Source organism: Mustelus asterias, chromosome 15 (assembly GCF_964213995.1).
Source record: "Mustelus asterias chromosome 15, sMusAst1.hap1.1, whole genome shotgun sequence".
Lineage (NCBI taxonomy): Eukaryota > Metazoa > Chordata > Chondrichthyes > Carcharhiniformes > Triakidae > Mustelus > Mustelus asterias.
In genome coordinates this window covers 38643479-38657360 of record NC_135815.1, presented here as the reverse complement: position 1 = coordinate 38657360, position 13882 = coordinate 38643479, and the positions used below count along the sequence as shown (strand labels likewise).

The 13882-nt window shown below is 43.5% G+C and overlaps 1 protein-coding gene across 1 annotated transcript in view; it reads right to left on the bottom strand.

The window, feature by feature from the left end:
• Positions 1–13882, bottom strand: part of ush2a (Usher syndrome 2A (autosomal recessive, mild)) — a 916330-nt gene that overhangs the window by 434241 nt on the left and 468207 nt on the right. The window contains exon 35 of the mRNA XM_078230465.1: positions 4582–4729. Coding sequence (XP_078086591.1) covers positions 4582–4729 — 148 coding nt within the window. The remainder of the gene's footprint in view (positions 1–4581; positions 4730–13882) is intronic.

Below are 13882 nucleotides of genomic sequence, written 5' to 3'. Positions count from 1 at the left end.
GCGCATGTCAGGCTCTGAACCAAAAGTCGGTTTCAACTACCCATTCAAGGGCTGAGGTCTTGACACTCGTCATGTGTGTCTGCGTGAGCGTGTGTGTGTGTGTGAGCATGGGTGCATGTGTGTGCACACGAGTATCCGTGTGTGTGTGTAGGAAGTGTGGATCTCCGAAGTCGGCTCAAATGAAGATGTGACCTCTGTAATCCTATGATTCTTGCTTGTTTCGGGTAAAATGCCAGCATCTGCAGCCACCAGCTCTGAGGGCAGATCAGTATTAATCTCTGAGGGAGAGGAGAAAGCCTCAGAGGGTGCGCCATTACATCCTTGTACAGCACCTGCATTGCAGATATACGCGCCTCAGTGGGCATGCACGATGTGGCAGGAAGGGATCCACACACACATTGGAGCCTTTATCTACAGCTCTGGACCACAACAGCAACTTAGACACCTTTGCTGGGAGAATCAAGTTTTTCCATTTGTCTCTCAAACTGGCAGACATGGGTGGAAAATGATGGGGCAGAAACTAGCCAGGCAGTTACAATCGCCTATCGGATTCATCCACTAATTCTCCCCCACTCTCCCTCTGCCATGCCTTTCAGTTTGCAAATTTAATGATGCAGCCCTTCCTTAATATGTAAATCGGGCTTCAATCATGTCACTGAGGCTTGAATACGATATTAAATGTACGTGAGAGTATTAGTGATTTTCCTGCTAGAGGGAAGGAGAATCAAGACTAGAAGAAGTCCAAAAAGGTAAGTCATTAAAAGAAGTTTTGCTTATGGGGCCATTGGGAACAGAGGTGCTATTTGAGTTCCACAAAGAAAGTTAAGAACTGTTCAGCACGGTGGCACAGTGGTTAGCACTGCTGCCTCACAGCTCTAGGGCCCTCGGTTTAATTCCGGCCTTGGGTCACTGTCTGATTGGAGTTTGCACATTCTCCCCGTCTCTGCGAGGGTTTCCTCTGGCTTCCTCCCACAGTCCAAAGATGTGCAGGTTAGGTTGATTGGCCATGCTAAATTGACTCTTAGGCCAGAATTTTACCGCCCTGCCCACCATGGGAATCGGAGCGGGCAAGGGGTGGACAAGAGAAATCAGTTGACCTCGGGTGGGATTTTACTGTTTCGGGATGAATGAGCCATAAAATCCTACCCTTAGTGTGGGCCTGGGCAGGATTGTTGCCAGTGCAGGGTTGCTGGGCCAAATGGCCTCTTTCTGCACTGTTGGGATTCTAGTGTAAAGCATCCTATGTGTCAGTGAGCAACCATGTATCATTCAGCAAGATTGTGTTGCAATGATTTTATTTGTGAAGGCCTTTAAAGATGCGAGTTACCAAGCTTGTTTTAAGTTTCAACTTGAATGTGTGCCCTGCTGCAATATGGTTATTCATGATAAGCAGTGAAAGAGCTGTTATGATATGCGAGAACTTGGCATGGACTAGTGTAACAATGCTGCAGGTCAGATCACTGACGTGGGCGGCATGGTAACATAGTGGTTAACACTGCTGCCTCACAGCACTAGGGACCTGGTTTGATTCCTGGCTCAGGTCACTGTCTGTGTGGAGTTTGCACGTTCTCCCCGTGTCTACATGGGTTTCCTCTGTTTACTCCGGTTTCCTACCACAGTCTGAAAGATGTGCTGGTTAGATGCACTGGCCAATTGTAATTCTCCCTCAGTGTACCCGAACAGGTGCCGGAGTGTGGCGATTAGGGGACTTTCACAGTAACTTCATGTAAGCCGACTTGTGACATTAATAAATAAACTTTAAACTGACGCTCAGTTTGGGTTCCACCAGGGCCACTCAGCTCCTGATCTCATTACAACCTTGGTCCAAAGATGGGCAAAAAAGCTTAATTGAAAAGGTGAGGTGGGAATGACTGCCATTGACATCAAGGTAGCATTTGGTTGAGTGCGGCATCAAGGAGTCCGAGCAAAACTGAAGTAAATGGGAATCCGGGAAAGAAGGATGGTTTTGGTTGTTGGAAATGAATCAACTCAGTCCCGGGACATCACTGTAAAAGTTTTTTATGGTAGAGTCCTAAGTCCAACCAACTTTAGGTGCTTCATCAATGACATTCCCTCTATCATGTGGTGTGAATGGGGATGTTCATGAATGATTGCACAATGTTTAGCAATATTTACAACTCCTCAGGTACTAAAGCAGCTCGTGTCCATATGCAGAAAGACTTTGACAATATTCAGGCTTGGGCTGATAAATGCCAAGCAACATTTGAGCCATACAAGTATCAGGCAATGACCATTTCCAAAGAGGGAATCTGACCATCGCTCCTTGACATTCAATGGCATCACCATCACTGAATACCCCTCTGTGACTTACCATTGACCAGAAACTGAACTGGACTAACCATATAAATACTGTGGCTACAAGAGCAGATCTAAAGCTGGGGATTCTGTGGGGAGTAACTCACCTCCTGACTTCTCAAAGCCTGTCCACCAACTCCAAGGCACAAGTCAGGAGTGCGATGGAATACTCTCCATTTGCCTGGATGAGTGCAACTCCAACAACACTCAAGAAACTCAGTACCATTCAGTACAAAACAGTCACCTTGACTGACACTGCATCCACCAGCTTAACATTCATTCCCTCCACCATCGACACACAGTATCAACATTGTACACTATCTACAAGATGCACTGCAGCAACTCACCAAAATTCCTTTGATAGCATCTTCCAAACACCCAACCTCTACCTTCTAGAAGGCTTAGGACAGTAGATGCATGGGAATATCACCACTTGCAAGCTCCCCTCCAAGCCAGACACCATCCTGACTTGAACTATATTGCCTTCTCTGTCACTGGGCCAAAATCCTGGGACTCCACTCCGAAAAGCGCTGTGGGTGTACCGACATCACATGGACTACAGTGGTTCAAGAAGGTAGCTTACACTACCCTCTCAAGGGCAATTAGGAATGAGCAATAAATGCTAGTTTAGCCAGCAACACCTGCATCCCACAAACGAATAAGAAAAGGTTGACATGCGGCATTACATGTCGCACATATTTTGATCGTTTATCTGGTAAACAGTTCTGTTGGGTAGTCTTTTCTTGCCAGTTTCACATTTGTCAATCATTTTCATCTGCATCTGGACAGAACCTTGCAGGTGCATAGTATTGAGACTGACCATTTCATCCTGCCAGGCAATTTTGAATGCTGTTCCTTGGAGAAAGTGCCCTGGAATGCCAAACAGGGCAACCCTCGACAGCCATCTTAAGAACATAAGAACTAAGAGCTGGAGTAGGCCCTCTGACCCCTCGAGCCTGCTCCGCCATTCAATAAGATCATGGCTGATCTTTTCGTGGACTCAGCTCCACTTACCCGCCCGCTCACCATAACCCTTAATTCCTTTACTGTTCAAAAATATATCTATCCTTGCCTTAAAAACATTCAATGAGGTAGCCTCAACTGCTTCACTGGGCAGGGAATTCCACAGATTCACAACCCTTTCCTCCTCAACTCAGTCCTAAATCTGCTTCCCCTCATTTTGAGGCCATGCCCCCTAGTTCTAGTTTCACCTGCCAGTGGAAACAACTTCCCTGCTTCTATCTTATCTATTCCCTTCATAATCTTATATGTTTCTATAAGATCTCCCCTCATTTTTTCTGCATTCCAATGAGTATAGCCCCAGTCTACTCAGTCTCTCCTCATAAGCCAACCCTCTCAACTCCGGAATCAACCTATTGAATCTCCTCTGCACCCCCTCCAGTGCCAGTATATCATCATCTGCTGCTGTGCCATTTGGTCACCAACTCCTGCTCTTTATTCTTTATGCTTACTTCTTCCCTTGGGTTTTGCCAATCGTTGCTTTGATCTCTGCCAACTTTTGGAAAGGCTGAAATCTCGATGGAAATACATCTCAGCCTTTCAAAGGGGTAAAACTATTTCCTCCGATGTGACTAAATCTGTCAGAAATCTCTCTGCTTTGTTTCAAAGGCTGCTCGTATGCATGATCTTCCGCCCCTAATATCTGCTGCTATCTCCAGGACCAGTGGCTTGCCATCATTAAATAGTTGGGACTGACCTCAGTGATACCATGCAGTCACAGCCTAACATGATGCCAATGAATGCGAGAGCTCACTGATCTTCTGATTTGCGCCCACATTGAAAAATTCATCCCATGGTAAGTAAGAAGAGACAAAAAATACAGCACTCTGGGTTAAAATGTATGACGAGGTCATTACCACTATCATTACTGGTGTATTAAAAAAACTCACTAATTATTCAATGAAACTTTGACTTGTGATTTTAAATAAACAAGCATGTCCTCTCTGGGCTCAACACACACAGGCAGAGCAGAAGTCTGTATGCAATCAAGAAGCTGGCAGGCACATACGTCTTGCAGATGTAGTACTTAATAACAGCCAAAAGGGAGCACTTTTGAGCCATTTAAATACGGCACTCCAAATGACTGCAATTTCTGAGCTATATAAAATGATGCTATCTCAGGAGTTTTTTATGTGTTAAAATGGTCATTAAAAATTAAGTGCCACATATAAGTTGTCATCTAGAATATTAATTTACCTTTGCTAATCATGTTTTTAACTTCAGGCAAAAAAAAAAATCACCCACCATTTGGTAACTCTGGTTCTGTCCACGAGATGTTAAAGGAATTGGATGTATACGAATGGACAATTGGAGCAGGGATCTTTTCTGGGGTACTCTTCTCAGTTTTAGCAGTACTAGCTGGACTCATTGTACATCCTCCTCCAGTGCATGCCTGAGAGAGAGAAAGAAAATCAATAAATACATTTCAATCAAATTTTATTCTTGAATGTTATGAACGGTAACGGCTTCCTTAGTATGTTGTGCACAATAATCACTTTTTCTCAAGTAATTAATTTTCTCGTTAATTGTGAGGACTATTAAGTGTATTTATTTTATTGAATTGGATACAAATTTTAAATAATCCAGCGGACAGAGATAAAAATTCCATGAATACTGTGAATCTGCAGCATGGATACATGTCAAGTCAGTCTTCATCGTGTTACCTGAATGGAAGGAAGGAAAAATGAGACAAAGGATAAATTGATTGAAGTAAAATCCAGGATAGCTATGATGTGGATTGAGGCAATGCTGCTGATTGGAAACACTGGGAGGTTGCGTGAAGCATCACATAATAGCCAGGACGAAGGGTTTGAAACAAAATGTTGGTCCATCTTTCTTCTCCAGATGCTGAATGACTGCTGTGTGAATTTCTAGCATTTTCTCTTTTTCACTTCAGGTACTCTGGTAAAATCAGTTAGTTACCAATCCCTTGCCTGCCTTACCTTTCCAAGGCGTATGTCGCATACACTGTGGTACACAACTTTGCAGGCGAAAGTCATTTGCGCATTCTGCTGAAAAAGGGAGTGGAAATTTCCATGAGAAATTTCCTGAAAATTCCCTCAGAAATCTGACTTGTTTCGCTTCCAAGGCTGCTCGCACGCACGATTTTCTCTCCATTGCCCCCACACCCCCTTATGGACTCCTATCTCCTGGTCCAATGTGTGCTAATTATTACTCTCACTGTAATTTTGGCAGATGATCAGCAGAAACTCTGGAGAAACAGTATTATCGGCCATATATGGTTTCTGCTGATCTCCCGCGAAAGTTATTGTGCGAGAACCTCCGGGGAAATTCCAGGCACAAGCACTTTTCAACACACACTGTGCACCTCCACTTTCTGTTTAATTGTAAGATATTTAGCTTCAAAGGATTTGTGGATGCTCTCCAAATCATTTACTGATGTACTCATCAATCATGGCCAAAAGTAGGTTGAGTGAAAGAGAAAAGGGTATATTATAACCACAGCAGATCTAAATATAGTGCAGAAAATCAAATCATATGGATGTCATTGGCAGCCCCAGAAACATCAATGATGGTCAGGAATAAACAAGCATGCTTTCCATTACAAATTGTTCTATTTAAAACGAAACATTTAAAGACCTTTTTTGTAAAGCTAAATGTTTTAATTTTGACTGTTGTTCTCTGTTCACTTGTGTTCTTTCATCATTCGGTCCCATCTTAACAAATTCAAGTAAAAGTTTTTTTATTAGTCACAAGTAAGGCTTACATTAACACTGCAATGTTATGCAATGTGAAATTCCCCTAGTCGCCACACTCCAGCGCCTGTTCGGGTCAATGCACCTAACCAGCACGTCTTTCAGACCATGGGAAGAAACCAGAGCACCCGGAGGAAACCCACACAGACACGGAGAGAATATGCAAACTCCACACAGGCAGCGACCCAAGCCAGGAATTGAACCCGGGTCCCTGGCACTATGAGACAGTAGTGCTAACCACTGTGCTACCATGCCACCCACGATGCACAGAATAAGTATAGAATAAGGTTTCAACTTGCACATAAGATGGAGCTGCAATGTTGTGCTTCTTATGGATATTGGAAATTGGATAATCTAGAATATCAGATTTTGGTGTGGAGATAACGTAAATAACAAATCGAAATGTGTAAATATGTTTTTAGATAAGACATTAAAGTCTGCCTATTCAAATCCTTCCAATGTCTTGGCTGGCGTTTCTCCCTCAACCAAAAGGATAAAGAACAAATCAACTGACCAACTATGACAACTGGTGTTGCGTTTACCTTCATGAGAACAATGAATGCATTTCTTCATTAGACATGAAGTGCTATGTGAAATCCTGATGAGGATTTCATTCTTTTCTCCAACCCAAGTTCTAGTTATGATCACTATGGTCAACAATTTGGTCAAGAATTTGGAAGTGCACCACATCTCACATTGGTTAAGGTGTATTTGCCCATGGCACCTGCCTGAAACGGGATTTCAGCTCATTATCTCTTGTTAATAGGGGTCCTAAAATCTTGTTAGTTCCCTTTGTCAAATTGGACGGAGACTGAGCTGGCGGACAAATGAAAATCACAGCAGGTCAGCTCCCAGCGGCTCGAGGGTGAATAAGTAAGCTGGGAAATCCACCCACTTTACATCAAGCGAATAGAGTTAAAATGGTTCTATTAGACATAACCAAAGGGCGCCCTCTCTCTGGAGACTTGCTTCCATTGGGCTAGAAAGCTATAGCAGTTTCCCCATTCAAACCCCGAGTTAAAGCTGCACTGGAGTAAAAGGGAATCTGCATATATTTTGAGGCTCTCTCTCTGAGTTGTCCATCCGCAGATTCCTGTGGGATAATGTTGGAACTGGTCAAAATCTGAGCGGGTAAAGAGTCTGATTTTTGTTTGAACTGGCATCTGCCCAGTGGGTAAGATTAAAATTGAAAATGCTGGCAAATCTCAGCAGGTCTGACAGCATCTGTGGAGAGAGCCATTGTTTTGAGCCTGGATCATTCAGATTCGAAACATTGGCTCTATTGTCTCTCCACAGATGCTGTCAGTTCTGCTGAGATTTTCCAGCATTTTCTGTATTGGTTTCAGATTCCAGCATCCACAATATTTTGCCTTTATTCAGATTAAAATTGATCCTAGTTCCTGAATTGGCCAAGTAGTCTATTCCAAAATATCATCTTCACAACCAATCTGGCTGTCAGAAAAGTCTAAGTGCACATTATACAATATTTGATGCAATGTAGATTTCATGGGAACATTAAATTTCTTTCCCTTTCCCACTTTGTCTTCTGAAATAACTAGCTCATACGTTCGTAAGGAATGATCGTTGCTTATTTAGCTACCGAAATGGCGAAATTCAGCAAGTTGGTGTTCATCACAGCCAAGTTTCAATCTGCCCTATGGCCTTGACACTTCCTTTCATAGTCAATAGTGCCATGTGATCTTTTACGTCCACTTAAAAAGGCGAATAAGGTTTATTGTCTCATCCGTAGCTCTGATATATATAGGGAGAGCAGGAACTGAGTGATATGACAACCAGGAAGCCTGAAAATATGGGTTTCCCAAAGGTCTGGCAGAACTTAACAGCAGGTTAGGTTTTACTCCATTCCTAGCTGGATGCCAACAGAAAGGAGCGCCTGAAAATGAGGAAGAGGCTAAAGAAGAATTTATACCTTTTGTACTGAAATGAATCCAGCTCTACAATATCCCAAGATCTCTGCACTCCCCGAAAGTTTGCCTCTTACACAATTGACAATTTTAATTGCTCCATCATTGCAGCCGTGCCTTGACTTGCCCATGCCCTAAGTTCTGGAATCCTTTTCCTAAATTGCTCTAGGCTGGAATCTTGCAATTCTGCCTAATGGGAAGCTTGTTGGGCAAAAGGAACTTAATTGGGCGGGAGGCCAAAAATCAGTTTCTCAATGGCCGGATGAATTTTTGCAATTAACTTCTCAGGATTTCAAAGGTAGGTCCAAGTTTCCTGACGAACAGTTTAGGGAAGCCCAATTGCATGCGTTGTCACTGAAGGCCAGCTCACCGGAGTTAAGCTCCCTGTTCCTAAGCAAGAAATTAAACATTCACATTTATGACGGCATGTAAGAGGCATGTGCCGGATGAGGTAGACCTCTTCCGTGATTAACAGTTAATTGCCGCTGCAATGTCCTTTTTGTGGGTCATCTGAAAATGCCAGCCCATGCTTGCGGCCGAGTGGTGGCAATGCAAGTTGCTGCATGGAGGATGACCAAAGGAGGGAGGAAGGGAGGAAGACTTAACGGGAAAGGGTGAAGCTGTGACCCAGCAAAGCTGTGACCCAGCAAAGCTGGAAGGGTTAGTTTAGGCTATCTGGGGAGGGATAGTCCAGGCTGTCTGTTTAGTTTAAGCATATTTATTAGTGTCACAAATTGGCTTACCTTAACGCTGCAATGAAGTTTCTGTGAAAATCCCCTAGTCGACACACTCTGGCGCCTGTTTGGGTACACTGAGGGAAAATTTAGCATGGCTAATGCACCTAATCAGCATGTCTTTTGGACTGTGGGAGAAAACCGGAGCACCGCGAGGAAACCCAAGCAGACACGGGGAGAACACGCAGACTCCGCAGAGACAATGACCCAAGACGGGAATTGAACCCACGCCCCTGGTGCTATGAGGCAGCAGTGCTAACCACTGGCCACTGTGATCTGGGGAGGGATAGTGCAGGTTGTCTGGAGCAGGATAATGCAGGCCAAGAGTGGCAGGTATTGGTCATGATTTAGGCTGGGGGAGGGGCTATCTGGGTAGTTATAGTGGCAGAGGAAAGTGACTAAAAGGTGGGGATGTTGAGATTTTGGTCCTGAGGTTTAAGATTAGAGTATTGGAAGGCAGAGGGTATGGCAAGGTGGCGGAGGTGGATCCAGCAGCGTGGCAGTGGCAAGATTATGGTTGGGTACTGTAAGGTTTAACGGATTGTAAAAGTTGGGTTAATGATGGTCTCAAGGATAGGAGGGGTCAGGGTCAGGGTGGGGTGCTGTGTCAGGATTACGCCAATGCTACAGCCTTCCAATTGGCTGAATTGATTAGGGATGGAGTGAAACTTTCAAACAATGCAATGACTACACAGGTCACTGCAATGTGATCACAGAGCATTCCCCATGATGGCTGGACAACCTTGCCATTTTGCTAGCCATGGTGTAACTGAAGAGGAACCTCCTTAGGGTCAATAGCACCTGCTGGGTGGCCAGATTCGTACCAAGGTCTCAACTTCACCAGTTACGCCCAAGGATGCCTCCTGCACAGTTCTGATCCTTATATCTTCCACAGTGATTAATGGGAGATAATAAATGGTCATTGAACAGGCCCACGGCACCCATGGGTACATGGGAATTAAGTGCAATGCCCTTAAATGCATGCAATCATTTCAACAACAACCAGTATAATGAGAATGATCCTGACTTCAAACGTTGGCTCTATTCTCTCTCCATGGATGCTGTCAGACCTGCTGAGATTTTCCAGCATTTTCTGTTTTTTGTGCCCTGTCCTCCTCTTGCCTAACCACTGCTATTCTACATTGCATTTACTGATTTAGTTCCTCCTTCCCCGACACTGCTGGGTTGTTCTCCCGTGAACCCCTCATGTGCAAACCTCCACTGTGATCTCCATCCAGGCTGCTGGAGTCAGATTCCCTCATTAAAACAATATCTTACTCTGTGGGTGCATCTGACAACTGCAGATTGGAGTTATCCTCATGGGGTTCCTGTCTTGCCTTCGGTGCAGGCTCGGTCCTGCTCCTTCCTGGCTATGTCTGTGGCCTCTCCCTGAAGGCAGTTAGAATTCTAATATCAGGAATACCATTGCAGGTCTTGGCCCGCTCCCTCTTGTTGTGGGTGTTCTTGTCCTGCAGACAGACAGAAGGATTAACTATCATCTCAATGGGGGTATGAGTAGTACAGGAACATACATGCCTATGCCAGCTCCTGCGCTCTCCCCAGTAAGTGATTAACAAGCAGGATGTCTGCAACGAATTGAGCATTGAGACCATGAAGTGGCTGGCACACATTTGGTGCATATGCCCCACCTGCTGCTGATTCCTGCAACCATAACATATCTGTGCACTCACACACTTATACTGCCTGACGCCTTCATGAGTGTCAGTTTGCAATGAGTAGACAATGTCATTTACCCTGGCAGAACAAAGCAGATCTTTCAGCTTTTCCCGACACTGCTGGGCTGTTTTCCTGTGGGGCCCCTCATGTGCTAGCATGCATTGTGACCTTCATCCAGGATCTGTAGTCAGACAGGAGGGGCTAGAGAAACAGCAAAGAGGCTTCGCTGAACTGTAGGGCCACCCATCGTCTTCTCTGGGATGCACAGTGATCTGCAGAATCTGGAGCTCCTGGTTTGCAGTGAGCGAATGGCTGCTGGGTGCCCTTTAAACGTGATGCCCAAGCATTCAACCCTATGAGTTAACCGCGGGCACATTGGCTTTCTCTGTGCCCCGCCACAAGATTCACCAAGTTCCTCACATGTAATGAGCTGAACAGCACGAGATCGCGAGTGGCCAGCTTCCCATTCCCCCGCACCCCAGCAGAAATCACTCTCACATCTGCTCTCACCACTCAACTTATTCCTGAGAATGGAAGATTCAGCCTCTACCCTATTATTTTATATGACCTTCTTTAAATCCTGCCTACACTGGATCTAATACATCCTTATGTGAGTTGAAGGAAATTTTGTTTGATAATATCACTTGCAACATTGTACTCTGTTAAAGGCCTTGTAGAAATGCAAGTTATTGTTTTTGTTGCTATTTATATTTTTAAAGAGCTTATCAATATGTCTGAAGACCATCAGTCAATCGTTGTTTATCAAATGGAAAATGAAATTATCAGCTTCAAATTTGGCTACATAAATATCCATGCAATACCTTTTCTTTTCATGTACTAATCTAACTTTATAGTGTACAGCACAATGCAGCCTTTATTATAAGCCATAATAGGGTGGCTCGGTGGCACAGTGGTGAGCACTGCTGCTTCACAGCGCCAGGGACCCGGGTTCGATTCCCAGTTTGGGTCACTGCCTGCGCAGAGTCTACACGTCCTCCCCTTGTCTGTGTGGGTTTCCTCCGGGTGCTCCGGTTTCCTTCCACAGTCTGAAAGACATGCTGGTTAAGTGAATTGGCCATGCTAACTTCTCCCTTGGTGTACCCGAACAGGTGGGAGTGTGGTGACCAGGGGATTTTCACAGTAACTTCATTGCAGTGTTAATGTAAGCCTACTTGTGACACTAATAAATAAACTTTTAAAAAAAACTTTGGAGCCATTCTCCATTCTGTCTTGTTGTACTTCAGGTACAGGAATGACAACAGTGCATGTAACAAAGGAATCATATTTCTTGGGCTGTGGTCTTGATTTATACCAGACAGGGGCTGATTAGTGTTACTGGTCTATGCAGTAGAATGACATCTGAGTACAAAGCTTTGGTCTGTGAAAGTTTTGGTGGATAATTAGAGTATGTAGAATGGAGATTTTACTGTAGCTGAATTTATACACTATTTCCCCAAGTAAAGAATTAATCGAAACAAATCAAATAAATGTGACTTTTTCATTATTTTCTGCATTGCATTTTATTTTCCGAATATTACAAACACTCATTCCTCAGCTATGAGAACAGAAAGGCAAGTTGCATTGGTGAATAAACCAACGTTTTATACATTACTCATCACTAGATTCATTGAGAATCAATTTCACTGGGATTGTCAAACACCAATTATGTTTTAAAAGGAAACTGAGCATGGCATTATACACTTATTTTTAATACATATATTGATTCTGAAGTAATTTATTTCACATTGCTAAAATATCTTAACTTGGAACCTCAGAAATTATGTACTGCAGTTCAATTAATCACACTGAATTGAAGGATATTTTGTCTAATATGTACAAACTGTGGCAGAGATAATTTAATGCAATCAAGTCAAAGCATGCATCCTTTATTTGCAATAAAAAAAATCTCTTCAACGCACCAAACACTCATAGCTGTGTCAGTATAAATGTTCAGTAATTGGATTAAACAAAGCTACAAGAGTCAACTCCTTTTACAATTCTATTTGTCTGTATATGCATTTTCCTCTCTTTGGGATCAATGAGAATCTGTGTTTAGATCCATAAATATCTGTTTTGACACGGCGACATGTGTATTTTCCACAAGAAGATAGATGTTAAATCCCTTATCCTTCAAATTGTTTTCCATTTACCATAAGGAAACCGGGAAAACCGCTAATAGAATTCCCAATCTTAATGATTAACTGACTTGAACTAAAGGGCCTGTCATTCTTCTTTCTCAAGAAACCTGGAAGAAAAGCCCATCTTTCTCTGATATTAATGAACTATTAATGAAATTGTGAGATTGCACAGCTTTGAAATGTGCAATTTCATTGGCAGCAATAAAAAAATCCTTTAACATTTTCAAGCAGCTAAGGAGCCACATTATTGGTATAAATGTCAAAAAGTTCAACAATCCAGTTGTGCAGTGAACGATGCTAACTGAAAGTGGCCCAAAGCCAACATAGAAAACTCTGACTTAATGATCAGGACTAGTAAGAGCTGCTAAGCTCTGTATTGGGATGGCATGGATATTTTGATGAGGAAGTACCTCCAGGAATGCAGAAATAAAAATTGCTTTACTACTTAAATCTCTCTCCCCACAATGTGCTTGGCTGCTTCAAGAGCTTTTCATTAACATCCTACCAGGGCCATTGTCTCTTTTCTACATTTTATCTTTGACCGTATCTCAACTCATTGCCCTAAATATATGGACCTCACTTAGAGTCTCACGACATGTTACTTCTTATTTCAAGCTTCTCGCTTTGGATGCTCTGATTATTGCCATTGAGACTTTGAATGCTGCACGGTGGCACAGTGGTTAATACTGGTGCCTCACAGCACCAGGAACCTGATTCCAGCCTTTAGGTAACTGTCTGTTTGGAGTTTGCACGTTCTCCCCATGTCTGCATGGGTTTCCTCTGGGTGCTCTGGTTTCCTCCCATAGTCCAAAGATGTGCAGGTTAGATGGATTGGCCATGCTAAATTGCCCTTTAGTGTCAGGGAATTTAGCAGGGTAAATACATGGGGTTACAGGGATAGGGCTTGGGTGGGATTGTTGTCGGTGCAGGCTCAATGGACCCAATGGCCTCTTTCTGCACTATAGGATTCCTATGATTCTACGGCCGTAATTTTACTGTTCCGCCCGCCACAGGAATCGGAGCGGGTGAGGGGGGACAATAGGTCCGTTGATCTTGGGCAGGATTTTACGGTTTCGGGATGAGTGAGGCCATAAAATCCCACCCTATGATTCTAATAGGGAGGATTGTCTCTTCTTGTCTCCAGATAATTACGGCCAGAATACACAGAAGTATTTCTTCGGTCTTCAGAAATTTGACAGGTACCATTCACACTGTTCGTACTGTTTTCTCACAGACAGTGCCCAGTACTCAGGTCTACATATGCACTTCCATGTTGTTTTTTCAGAGTAACATGTGTGCCCTCTAACCAACCTCATCAAATATTGCATGTGTTTTGGCAAAAACATAAGGACAGA